Genomic DNA, 14,823 nt, shown 5'->3' with positions numbered 1-14,823 from the left:
CAAGAAGGATATGTAAATTAAATTTTAATTGTAAAAAAATAAGAATAATTATTATTGCTGCGAACTAATTTACAATATCTTTTAAATTCAAGAAGGATATGTAAATTAAATTTTAATTGTAAAAAAATAAGAATAATTATTATTGCTGCGAACTAATTTACAATATCTTTTAAATTCAAGAAGGATATGTAAATTAAATTTTAATTGTAAAAAAATAAGAATAATTATTATTGCTGCGAACTAATTTACAATATCTTTTAAATTCAAGAAGGATATGTAAATTAAATTTTAATTGTAAAAAAATAAGAATAATTATTATTGCTGCGAACTAATTTACAATATCTTTTAAATTCAAGAAGGATATGTAAATTAAATTTTAATTGTAAAAAAATAAGAATAATTATTATTGCTGCGAACTAATTTACAATATCTTTTAAATTCAAGAAGGATATGTAAATTAAGTGGACGTATCTAAAACCATGAAAAAATATATTATTCGAAAATATTAATTTATTATTGCAAATTAAATAATAACATATTTTAAAAAAATAGCGCTCTCAGGTTTATTTAATTAATATATCAGCTAATTAAAGTTGTACAACTTCAAGAACGTCATCATTTAAATTTAATGTAATATAACAACTTTTACAATATATCAATAAAAGAATTAACGCTGCAATAACATATCGAGGCAAATATCCTAACCAGAAATAAAAAAGTACAATTATGAAGTACATACCTTTAAAATTGTTAGAACCCATCGTATCATATCATAACAAATCCTGAAAGGCTAGTGTTGCCAATGCCAAGTACTCTTCAGTTGCATGGTTTATTGGCAAAGAACTTTCAACATATCCCATGAAAAATTGTGGAAAGTGAGATCGAACAGCCCTTTGGAAGATATTGAAGTATTTGAAAAAATCGGCTTCACACTGGATTACCCATTTATCAGAAATGTCATCAGACGGAAGCACAGACCTTTTCTGTAATGTTATCAACAGCTTTAAGATAAATTGAACACACTTGTAATGAGGTTTCTAGTAGAATAACAGGCGATTTCGACATTTCTTCAAGGTCTATGACAATTGTAATTAAGTTTTGAGGAGATTGCACTAATATCTCCAAAGGATTATTCTCATGGGGTCTTCAGATTTTCTAACCACAGAAAATTCAGAATATGAAATTTGAAACATGAATTTTCTAAATTCAGAAATTTTCTGCTTAATGGAGAATGACAAGAAATTTTAAAATAAATAAATAAATAAATGAAAACATGAAAGTTTAAGGTTATCAACATGAAAGATGGGTATCGTAAAGAACCCGCCCTTCTCAGTCCGATCACCATACCCCTCGTAAAATCATCCATCTGCTGGAAGTGCCTTCTTTGACGGCGGCCTGGCATTCTCTCCTATTACACGTATCCTCCTGGACAAAAACCAACTTTCTTCGATAATTCGTCTGGCAGAAATAACGACACAAATATTGCCCATTCTGCACATTCCTTCCCTTATATCTTCTTTCACGTGCGTCGGAGAGCTGCGCATTTCACGTCATTCGCATAACTCAGAGACGTGCGTCTACTCTAAAATTTGCATAAATTTCTCACCACTCCTTCTTGGTGTTGCATTTTCAATGTCGAGCAGTGTATATTTTTTTGAGTCTTTTCTCACTTTACTAATCAGTTTTCAGTCTTTTTTCAGTTCAATAATCAGTTTTCTTAGTAAGATCGCTAACAAAACTTTTTATGTGTTTTTATTATTAGTGTTTTGAGTGTTCATTTTATTTATTAAAGATCATGTTCTCCGCACTTATGGCACAAAAATTCAATTCAGCAGCAAAAATAAAAAAATAGTTAAAAACAGCAAAACAACATAATTTTAGAATTTCCGGTACATAGTCTCGCATGCTGAAGATAAAATTTTTATTTTCCGTGCAGTGTTGCCACTGCTCACTTTCAAATCTTTGAGTTTTTTTAATCAAAATTTCATTAATGTTTTACAAATATGAAATATAAAATTCAAAATTTGAGCTTCCGGGTGAACATGTTCTACGTTATTCAAAATTAGATGGCTCCAGGCACCGTCGTTTCCTCACAATGAGAAGAAAATAATACATAAAATATACATAAATGGAAATTCTTCATTATTGAACGTCCTTTAAAATAATACAGAAAGCGATACTTAGTCGCAACAGTTTGAAAAGCGATTCGCCGTTTGTAGTGAATCCATGCAAAATCCCATTTCGAGTCTAACAGTCCCTTTTGGGCTTAAAAAAAAAAAAAAAAAAAATGTCTTTTACTTTGGCAATCATTGCAGATTTCAAAAGGTGTTGTCTTCTCAGTATAGCAGATTATAAATACAAACATTCTTGTGCGTTTTAGATACAAACATTCTTGTTCTGTGTGTTTAGAACGTGTATTTAGTAAAAGAGTACAAGAGAATTGTTTCAGCGACACATTCTTTTCAGATTTTTATTTGTAGACGGAAATTGCTCCTGAAACACATTCTTTTTATGCTTTATTTACTTTTGTATTTTGTGCTTTTTCCTATGTATTATGTGGAAGCGAGTTAATTTTTCTAAGAAAGTTTCCCACGCCGGCATTCCTTTTCTTAGGCAGACTCCCCGCTGTAAACAAAACAATTCAATCTAATCTAATCCATCTTTAGTTTGTAAGTTTTCAAGAAACAGAAATTAAATTAGGAATAAACTTCGAAGCAAGTTTCAATTGGTGTAAAAGTAATATGAAATAAAATTTTAAAAAATCTGAAAGCTTTCAGATTTTACATTACAGTTACATTTTCTTTTCAATTAAAACAATACCTATTGACATCAAAAAGGAAATTGAAATGTCAATAGTGTTTTTTGAAAGACTTTTTACAAGTATTGTACGAGCTATCGTAATATCCCAAAATACCGACAGTTGTCTACTCCTTTTACTGGCGCAGTTACTGGCTTTTCGCACGTGTAATTTTTTGTTCGTGTGCGTACGTGTGTTTGTTGCAGATTTTACGATAAAACACAAGTTAAAATTTTTATTTTTTCTCATACTATGAGTTAGCACATTACTAAGAAATATAAAATGAAGAACAGAATGAATTAATGGTTATGAAGAATATTGTGAAGAAGAAAGGGGATACTAGTATTCACAAGTTATGTTCAAAATGATGACACCCAGCTACATTAGAAGCCTCCAGTATGTGTCGTGTACAGATTTCTGCGCTCGTTATAGCATTTCAGCCGAAATTTCAGTACAGGCATCTGCAATACGTCGTTTCATATCTTCTAATGTACTCAGTATGTCTTTGTACACAGTGCCTTTTAGTTTTCCTCATAGGAAAAAATCTAACAAGGTCAAATTTGATAAACAGGCTGGTTAAAGAACAGGCCTCCGTCGCCCAATCAAACAATTTTAAAACAATCGCTAAAGACAAGCTATAATACACTTTGCACTATGTGTTAGGCAAGCTGATACCACAAGTCCCTATACCATGCGGATATATAACAGTTCCTCTTGTTTTATTCTACTGATGTCAACTGGCATTGTTCTATTAGAAAAAAAAATTAACTTTATTAAAAATATCCAATCTAATAAATTATCAAAATCCTTGTACGAGTTCAAATTATGAGCCTCTGCCTAAACATCTATTCAGTGAAATCAATAGCATATTTTATCTCAGAAATCACTGTGGTGCAAATTTTAGGTGATTCGCCTTGTGTAAGAAGTTCTGTTCCCTCGAAATAAGCTTGTAAGTTTAAAATTAATTAGCCATCTAATTATACTTATTTAACTTTTTCTTGCCCTTATATATTATCGCCTCTACAGCTAAATAAAAGCCTAACTAACTAAACTCCAGTAACAAGGACAAGAGGTAAACTTAACGTAAATGTATATTAAAACAGCATTTTGATGTACAAGTAAATATTGACATAATCGAGCCACAGTTAATTACAGGCTTTCAAGAACTCAAATTCTTCAAACAGTAATGCACAATATCTAAATAATTTTCAGCTGTTGATTCGGTTCTGGAACTTTGGCTCTTTGACTTCTAATTTGGCTGTAGGTTTAAATCCTATGCTCCAACAGATATAAAATTCTCTTTCGTCTATCCCCATGTTGTTTACGTGAGTGGTTCTTCTTCTGTTATCGAAAAAAGGAACTACGTCGGAAAATGGCAGGCTCTCATCGAACAAAATGGTGCATAAGGCTCCATACTTTTCCAACAACCCAATATTATGACAGATGAAATTTTAATTTTATAAGCTAAACTGTAAACATATTTTATGAAAATAATTAGCAATGAGAAAAGTATACTTTTCTATGAATTTATTTATTTTGCCTAGTTTAGAATTTATGTTTTTGAGTAATTTCTTCCTTCCATAGTAGTCATTAAATGTAAAGCAAATCAGAGTGTGAAAGAAAAAAAAATTAATTTGATTTTTTGATTTGTATCTTGGATTTTGCTTCTTAACTAGATGGGAACGAATCAAAAAGTATTCTTTGAAGCCGAATCCAAAAAACATTCTCGGATCTTTCAAGTCTTTCACAAAAGAATAATTAGAAGGGAAAGAATAAAAAAAATTATTTTGTTTGGAATAATCGTGTTCTTCTATGCGTGGTTTCGTAGGGTTTCGTTTAACACCCACTGCTAACAGTTGGAAGATCCGTGGTTTAAAAACTAACGGGCAACACAATCGATTCTCCGCGTTTCCCCTTCTAAAAAAATTTAAGAAATTAATATAGTGGCATCCAAATTAAGAATATATTGAACGATAATACCATTTGGATTTGCTCGACTGGGTCTTGTAACTTTCCCTGGTCGTTCTTTAAGTGCAAGAAAATGTACGGAATTATTGCATTCGCCGTCCGTCTTTCATAGCCTAAGTGATTAGCACATCCAGCTGGCAAATAGGAGATCCATTGTTAGAATGCCAGGGAGAGTAGTTATTTGGCTTGGAAAAGTATACTTAGGTAATCTGTTTCGCTTAGTTCTTTTCTTCGTGTTTCCATCAAATAGAGAGAAAAAAATTCTCCTCTTATAAAATGAGAACACTTCAGCTCATTTAAATTAAAAAGCAGAAATAGAATAAATAAGCAACTTATAATTAGATTAAATTCTGATTAGCTTGTTGTATTAATTGTATTAACGAAAGTTTTATTACTTGAAACCGTAAAAGTTATAGAGAAAACTTTATACGAGACAACAGTTTTCCATATCAAATGATAATTAATTAAATTATTAATTAGCAGTCATGTAAATGAGCATTAGAAAGTGTAATAGAGTTATTGTTATAAAATCCTAATTCGTATGTGATTCGAATTAAGATAATTAAGTTTATGTTTACATTAAGTTTTACATTTACATTAAGTTTGTGTTTACCTTTTCAATTCATATTCATTAGTTATTAACTAATTAACCAATAAATAGGTTGAAAACTTGAATGCGATAACCAAACATTTCAAATATGTTTCGACAAGTATGCATGTCTGTAATCGACGCAGCGAGAATCTGAATTTTATGTTGCTTTATATGATAAAGAAGCTTTGATTAGATATATTTTAAGCATCTATATGTTCCAGATACTGATTGTAAAGAGTGGTAGTGAATGTTTCCTCTCCCTAATATATGTAGAACGAAAACCATCATTTAATTGAATGCTCTTCTTTATTTATTAAGATGTAATAAGTAACAGAAATAATATTTTATCAAAAACACTTATAATAAATAAATAATAATCCAACTATTCATATTTGAATTTAACGCCTATAAAGTGTTCTATATTACGGAGGGAAATGTTTCCATCAGAAGTCATAACGAGACATTTTTTTAAATGAAAGTATTTGCTCGTATCTGCGGATTCCGAATTCTGAAACTTTTTAAGTGTATTTTGTAGGCAAATATCTGTCGTAAGAAATACAGGGAATCATAAGATATTTCGCTTATCCTACTAAATGGATGAAAAATAAATAAATAAATAAATAAAGGCTACTGATATGCCCAAAACCTTGATTGCCGTGAAATTCCAAATATCACATAAATAAACTAGATATTTCAACGTGAGAAGTATTTCAGTTTCAGGCTCAAACACTCATCTGTATTTCTTTCTTTTTTTCTTTTTTGAGAGTAAAAATATATAAATAAAAAACTTTCGAAATTAGAAAAGCGTTAATCAGAATGTATCGAAATTAAAAGGTTAAAATTTAAAAGTATATTATTCCCAACAGCATAACAATTTAAATAAATATATACTTAAATTTTTTAAAGGAAACATATATCTCCTTGCAGTCTAATACTGAAGTTTGACAATATCTCCAAGCTTTATTTTTGATTCAGATGATATTGTATGTATAGGAGAAGGAAAAAGAAAATTTGCTTCAAAACTGCATAATGCATTCGAAACTCGTTATAACCACCCTTCACATCCTAAAATGAGGACATTATAACAAGTGATTGCTGTAATGAAAGTGATTTCATACACACTTTTCAACCGGAAACTTTTATGCCGGTCGTTGTAATGGAACGTTCTCTATAATGAGCAGTCGCTATAACGAATATCAACGACGCATGAAATTCAAATCTCTCTTTTTTTTTAAATTAAAAAATAAGTTAATTGTAAAAATGTTAGTTACACTTAAAGCAAAACACTACGAAGGAGAAGAGATTATTTTTAAATTATTCAATTCATCGTAGTGATAAGAGATATTCTTTTATAATAAGCTAGTCATCTTACATAACTCGATCGATGGAAACGAGGCAACCGATGAACTGGCTAAAGAGGCAAGAAATCTCAACAACTCAATCCCCGTCACTCTTGAAGATGCTAATGCCATGGCCAGATATAAGACTCAAAGAGAAATCCTTTAAGAAAGACCATCAGATATGTGAGATTGATGCAAACAGAGATATTACAAAGACCATTACTATATTAAAAATCTGCCATTTTAGAGGAATGAAAATTAACGAAGATGCTACCAGATCAAATAGAACTTGTAGAAACTGCTCCGAAACGGAGCTTTCTTCAGAACACAATCTGCACCTGTTCGGCAATACTTGCAGCTCTACAAAGCTTTGGTGAATTTCCTTTCCAGGGAGAGTTATATAGCTGTGATTTCCAACGCATGGATCCATTTGACTTCTCAAAGGACAGGACACCAACCAACCAATATGTGATGTAGTCTGAATCGACTTTGTTTTCGCTATCGCACATCATTCGAAAGCTATTAGAACAACAATACGCAAAAGGTTTTCTTTTTTTTTTTTTTTTTTTTTTTTGTTTTGTTATAAGAAAATATCATTACATAAATTATTATGTATTTTGATTTAATTTAAGCTATTATTTCATCCCAGAAATAATTTCCCCGTTTAAAAGTCAAAAATTGGCAGTAACTTTTAAAAAAACGAGGGGAAATGAATATTTTTCTTTATATTTATTTATTTATATTTCTAAAGAGGATGCTTCACCCCTTGAATTGACAAATTAAATTAAGTTCTCATTTAAAAAATGTAATATATCTTACCTTTTTGTCACTACCATCCATGAGTTCACGATTCCGTTTAGTTGGCATCTTTTCTTAAAAATAGACAGCAGATTTAAAGTTCAAAATATTCTGCGCTATTAGTTTCTATTGCCACTTAAGAACAACAACAACATAATGTCATTCCCCGAAAACAGAAACCGAAACACCAATTTTAATCCTAACAGAAAATCCGAATCTTTCGCTCTTCTATCATCAGCAGATATCAGAGAAACGGGATTGGCACTCGCTCCTGACTTCCCAGCACGTGCAGCGGTAGAAGGGAAGACACGTGCGAAGACGTCATCAGCACGCGCGGATCACCATCCAATCGCCTGAGACTTGTGGAGCTTAGCTCACAGGCAGACTGCCTAGCCTCCCCGCAGAGCAGGATGAGTTTGCTGGAGGTATCGTAGGCGATATTCGGGGTGGGATAAATAAAATAAATAAGCAAAATACTGGCATTATGTAAAAGAAAAGAGGGGAAAAAAATATAAAAAATCTAGCAGAGCTTTTCAAAGTATGCTTCACAAAGCTCATGAGTTCTTTTGATGTATGTTTCAAGGCTGATCGAAATTTAAATTTATTTCTTAACACATCGCAACAAAACTCCGTTTATCCGAGTGCCGATAAACCAACATGTATCTAAGTGTTACAAATAATTCTACACCTAATTTACAGAAGCTTTCTGTTATTACCATTTGATTGATGGTTCTTCCCTTTTCGATTAATAATATTACTTATTTTGAATTCATAAATTTTAATACCATGCATTTCTCAGTGTTTTCAAATTATGAAATAGGTATATTTCTCTTTCGAAAGTGCTGTAACATAGCCTTCAATCCACAACTCGTTTACATGCTACATTTTGAAAGAATAATAAAATTAAAAGTAGCAAACGATGTTTCTTATAAAAATCTTTATTCCACATTTGCCTTTTTTTTTTTTATTTTTATTATTATTAATTCTTTATCGAAATCGTTCTAAAAATGCGTAAACACCCTCTGTATTTATCGGTTTGATTATTCCATGATAAGTATATGTTACGAACTCAACATTAATTTAAAAAGTAATTTTATTTCTCCTTCTTAACAATTGGCAACAATTATTTTATATCATGAGTGTAATAAATAAAATATATTTCTAACAGTATATGATACCAGATTGCAAAATTTTTCACCCTGCTTCTGGTACATACTACAATAACCTTATATTAAAAATAAAATCTCATACAGTAACAACGAAGTTTTTTGGGAATATACAGATGGCAATTTTCAATACATATAATTTTTTTAGTTCTGTTCAAGCAGCAATATTCTATTTCAAACTGCAGTACACTTTTTAATTTTTTTGCTGTTTTTTGTTTATATTATTTTACATTCCTGCACGATGCCCCGTTCAACATGGTGATCAGGACAACGCATGTAGATCTAGTAGGAAAGTTAAATTAAAACTTGCTATTTACTAGCCTTTTTATTATTATTTTGATAGTTATTTTTTATATTTTGATAGTTGTAGATAGTTTATTTTAGGTTTACATGCATAATTCGTGTTGGGGAAGTTTCCAGTGGGCAAGAGTTTCTAAATTACTTTGGTTTTCTAAAAAATTTGGTTTTCTACTCTTAATTGACTTTTAATTAATTTTAACTCTAGTCATTTACTAGCTCTTTTATCAAAATTCCACTGTTTAAATTTCTTTTTTGGTGATTCACAACATTTGGTTTTGTATTTTACTTTTACCCTTCCTTATATGGATGACGAAACACGAATTGAGTAATTGAAGCAACTTCCCCTTGATAAGTCTGTCTCCTGCCTGCTCAACAATTATTCTCTTATACAATTTTTTGGAATAATATATTTTTCATGGTTTTAGATACGTGCAATTAATTTACATATGCTCTTAGAATTTAAATGATATTGTAAATTAGTTCGCGGCAATAATAATCATTTTTATTTCTTTGCAATTTAAATTTCTTAGTTAAATTTTGATTTAATATTTGCTTTATACGAATAGAGAATATTTGTTAAATTCAAATATATATATATATATATATATATGGGATTCTATATAAAGAATATAGAATATATATTAAGAAGGATGTATATATATATATATATATTAAGAAGTTAATAATAATTTATTTACTAAATAATATTGATTATATTATCTCCTAACATTAATTATAGTAAAATGATCTTTATATATAAAGAAGATATATATATATATATATATATATATATATATATATATATATATATATATATATATATAAAGAAGAATGTATGTTTTTGCGTTTGTTTGTTCTCGTAACCAACTTTCTACAATTCTTTTTTGGGTTTTTGGAAAGGTCAACGTCCACTTTTATCCCTTTCCCCAAAAAAACTTGAAATCAGAGATATTAATTTAAAACTCTGAAAACTCTAATTTTCGCCCTCATTTTTCCGAGTGACAACAGTCTCGCACCGCTGGAGATAAAAATCTGCTTTATTAAAGGTCTAACCTCCTTGGCTTTATTTCGAGAAGTGTTGCCACCGCTCGCTTTCAAATCGTAGAGTTTGCTAATAAAAAATTTCGAAGTTTTATACTGAAATAAAAATAGCATTACCAAATATTAAATACATTATTTCCAACTGCCAAAATTCGCGGGAAGCCATTTCGAATATTCCCATTTTCGCTTGACTTTAATTAGCCGAAGTATTAATTAAAAACTCTAAAAACACCAATTTTCGCACTCATTTTTCCGAACCGCAACAGTGTCGCGCGTTAAAGATAAAAATGCTTTATTTCGAAAAGTGTGGCTACTGCTCGCTTTCAAATCGTAGAGTTTGTAAATAAAAAATTTGGAAGTTTTGCAAAATCTATACATAAATAGGAGAATGTCTGCTTGTGTGTTCGTTTGTTCGCGTTATTCATTTCTGATTAATTTTTTTGCCACATTTAATCGAATAAAATCGACTATAAGTGAAATATTGGACGGAACTTTAGTTTTTACGACCATTTAATTAGACCGAAAATCATTAAAACCTGCGTGCCATTGTTGCTGATATAATGAGAGAGAATTAGTTTACTTTCCTATCGAATTTTTTTTTTATGTGGGTTCCATATCGCATCAGAATGAAAAATGTATGACTATAAATCGTATTTTTTGCATCGTTATTAGAGAATTACAGCGTATCGTTTTCTGTTTTTGTAGATATGTAGAGACATTAAGTATTTTTTGGAAGCAGGCAAGAAATATGCAACGCCTTCGCCGGGAATCGAACCACGGATCTCTGAATTAAGTGCTGAGCGTGCAGACCACTACACCACGATGGCTCGCTAAGAAGGCAAGAGAAATACCTTATGTACTCCGCCTTTTAAAGGCCGACTGGGGTTTTTAGGGGACCCAATCATCAAATCCTGGATGATGATTCTCATCATCCAACGGCCTTTTAGTTCGGGCGCCACTGTAGAGACATTAGGTGTTTTTTGGAAGCAGGCAGGATGAAAAATATGCAACGCCTTCTCCGGAATTCGAACCGCGGACCTCGCAGTTACGCGCTGAACGTGCAGACCACTACACCATAAAGGCTTGCTAAGAAGGCAGGAGACATACCTTATACATACATTACTATCATTCTAACTTAACAGGCATCGGGTACTTCCGCATATATATGTGTATGTATGTAGAGAATATATATATGTGTATGTATGTAGAGAATATGTGTATGTATATAAAGAATATAGAATATATATTAAGAAGGATGTATATATATATATATATATTAAGAAGTTAATAATAATTTATTTACTAAATAATATTGATTATATTATCTCCTAACATTAATTATAGTAAAATGATCTTTATATATAAAGAAGATATATATATATATATAAAGAAGAATGTATGTTTTTGCGTTTGTTTGTTCTCGTAACCAACTTTCTACAGTTCTTTTTTGGGTTTTTGGAAAGGTCAACGTCCACTATCTATCTGTCTATCTATCTATCTGTCCACTATCTATCTATCTATCTGTCTATCTATCTATATACACGTAATATTTCGCAAGCGTTGGTCGTAGTCATATACTTCCAACTACAGAAGTGTTTCAAATTACGAAGATATTCGTATTTTGGCATTGTCAAATTTAAAAAAAAAAAAAAAAAAAAAAAAAAAGAAACGACGAAATCCAACTACATATATAATAGTTTATATTTTCTATATATGTAATTAGTCTAACAATAAATATCTAACAATATTTAATATTAGTTTATTATTCGTTTTTTGAAAAGAATATTTAATAGACAAGGAAGTCATGTGGTGCCCACATCAGGTTTTTAAAATTCATACTTGTGTTAAGTGGTCCAGTACCCAATGGAGATGATAATCTAAGTTCAAATTATCACCAGGAGCAGGGCTTAATTTCTAAAATAAGAAGTACCGGAGCCCTATGGAAGACCGTCAGCAAAGAGGAACAAGAGTAAATAAATAAATAAAATTACTATTAAACTCGTTAATAATTTTAAAATTAAATAGGTGATTATTATCAAATTAATTAATAGCTATTTAATTAATGTTTATAAATTGTTATTTAATCAATACTTATTATATAATTAAATAATTAAAATTAAATTAAATGTAAAGAGATAAATTAAAATTTTATAAGCGATTTTTAATATAATTTTATTGCTAAAAATAAAATTTTCGAGATCAAATTTCTACTGAAATTGTTATTCAATTACATAAAAGAAGCGCCGCAACCTTCTTATTTAGAGCTCCAGTACGCTCGGGCTAGAATTATGATTTATTACAAAAACTAAGAAGCATCGGTGCTGGGATCCGGTGAGCTTGGCGCAATTTAAGCTCTGATCGTAGGGGGGGGGGGGAGTTCCTTTATCATCACAAAAATTAAGTATACTTAAAATACATCTGATGAAAATTCAGATAATGCTAAAAGGAGGACGAAACAGAATGAGGGCGTGAGGGTATGAGTGAGTGGAAGCAAAAAATGAGGGGAATCTTGGTGATAGATAACGTTCTCTTTGACAGAGGCTCTTTGCTGGTATAATTATAGCCATCAAGCAGATGTATGTCAGGGGTAAAATGAGCTCTAAATCTGACTCCTAAGGATGAATGTAAAGTTGCTGGTTACGTTTTTCGCCCCTGCAATTTGGTTACATTAGTGGATACTGTGGAAAGACGATGCATAGGACGTGTTTGAGAAGTTTATCTCAGTATTTCACTCTTATTGTATTCGCTGTCACTTAACGCATATTTAAGAACACAAATTTTCCTTCCCGCGAGGATAATTAACCATCGATAACAATACACTAGATACGATGACATGGCGAGAAATTTACGCGTTCCTAAAAAAACTCCCGGAAATTTATTGCCCTTCTTTAAAGGGAAAGGTTTCCTCATGTGAGTGAGCGGACTTTACTTGAACTACTCATGTTCTCATGAGCTGGTATTTCTAGGAAAATAGCGTATTGCAAAATCTGCTAATTGTTAAACTAAAACGTTAGGAATTCTATTTTTTTTTTTTTTCTTGAAATTCCGGCTTAGTTTTATAAAAAGAAGTACCGGAGTTCATCTTATTTAGGGCTCCGGTACTCTCCGGCTAGAATTGTAATTTATCTTAAAAATTGACGGCCTCCGGTGGGCTCCGGCGCAATTTAAGCACAGACCAGGAGTTAAAAATTTACTAGGAATCCTAAGATAAGGAAAGTTAGAATATCGTTAACTCTATAAACATTTTGAGGTGAAAATACCTTATAAAAATGCAACCTTTTTTTTAACAAGTTCTTTTATTTGATGTATGTTTTTACTTTATACGATAAATGAATTAGAATATTTTCACAAAGAATTTCCAGCAACTTACAAGCCGAGCTCGCTAAAAATTAATACGTGGGGAAAAAAATCTAAATATTAAAGTTTTAATTTAAAAGTTTAAAAATTAAGCAATTACAAACTAAAACTTTAAAAGTTATAGAATTAGAAACTAATGTTTCAAACTCTGGCTTCAAAAAAACTCTGGGGAAAACAATATGCATATTGAAAGATTTCACTATTGAAAGATAGATATTTGAACTTGATAGGCCTAAAAAAATTCATATCTTCTGAAATCGTTTGAATTATCATAGCGGAAGAGAAATGCAAAATTTACAAGTCTTTCTAGCTGATAAATATTAACTCTACCCCTGAAAGAATTTCAACGGTTATGTCACGAAGCGAAAAAGTATCCTGGTAGCTAAATTTACTACTAATGGAAAGGAAAAGAAAACAACGAGTTTACTGTTATTGTTTTCAATTAATAAATGTTCTTTACAATAGTAAAAAGTAACTTTTAAAAAAACTTTATCATTATTTGAAGGAGAGTAGGCTTAGCCAATAGCTACAGCTTTCAAATAATTGACTTCGTGAGCAAGGGTGGATGGCGAAAAGTAACAATTAAAATAAGAATAAAAAGTTAATTTTTGATTTAACAGACTGACAAGACTGTCCGAGAAAGAACAAAACGTGTTTTGGTAAACAGTAGTACCGATATTAAATTGATTACTAATGAGAATGTCAAGGAAAGAAACGGAATTGAGAGATCCAATTTCAAATGTGCAGTAAATGACAGGAACACTATGACAGACAAAATACTCTCCAAATTATCTCTTTTGCTATCGTTCCCTACACATAATCCAACATACTCATTGAAGTAACGTAATTTCTGCACTAAGTGCTCGAAAATAATCAATTTAATTGAAAGGTATGGAAATTTTTCTAGATATATATTTTAAATGTGATTAAAATCATTGAATACTTTTCTTCAGACTTTATGTTATCATCTTTCGCTTTAAAAAACATTTCCCCCTCTTTCCTGCAACTTTTTGGGTCTCTAAAATGTGTAACGGGTATAAGAGCGAGTTCCCGTTAGAAAATCCTCCTCGAAGGCATTCCTACTATCTGCTATCTGCCTCGAGGGCAGATAGCAGATAGTAGGGAAGCCTCGATGGCAGATAGCAGATAGTAGGGTAGCCTCGATGGCATATAGCCCTCGAGGGTTTTAGTAATTATATAAACCAAACCAAACCAAACTTTCTCTAGCACAGAAGGATTCCTAACCGAAACAGTCTCACTGCAGCTAATATTCTGGCTAGCTACGCCGAACATTTTGCAGCCAAACCGAAATTATTTCTCTTGAAGCCTTGTCCCTCATAAGTTTTCTTAAAAGAACTAGTTTTTCGCTTATGTCAGCTAATGAGATAGATTCCAAGAAATGTTTTTTAATGAGCTGTTGTCAGTCGTCCCATTGTCATATAAAACAACAATATATGGTAAAAC

At 31.1% G+C, this 14,823-nt stretch overlaps 1 protein-coding gene across 1 annotated transcript in view; it reads right to left on the bottom strand.

Moving 5' to 3' along the window:
* The window catches only part of LOC118199859 (uncharacterized), a 37,582-nt gene extending 29,711 nt beyond the window's left edge, over positions 1-7,871 (bottom strand). The window contains exon 1 of the mRNA XM_035371722.2: positions 7,517-7,871. Within this exon, the coding sequence (XP_035227613.1) occupies positions 7,517-7,564 (48 nt within the window). The 5' untranslated portion in view covers positions 7,565-7,871. The remainder of the gene's footprint in view (positions 1-7,516) is intronic.
* Between the last annotated feature and the right edge of the window lie 6,952 nt (positions 7,872-14,823).

Source organism: Stegodyphus dumicola, chromosome 8, assembly GCF_044657685.1.
Source record: "Stegodyphus dumicola isolate Sdum_Otavi_A_Nest chromosome 8, ASM4465768v1".
NCBI lineage: Eukaryota > Metazoa > Arthropoda > Arachnida > Araneae > Eresidae > Stegodyphus > Stegodyphus dumicola.
The sequence above is the reverse complement of the archived record's forward strand: the minus strand, read 5'-3'. Positions and strand labels throughout refer to the sequence as shown.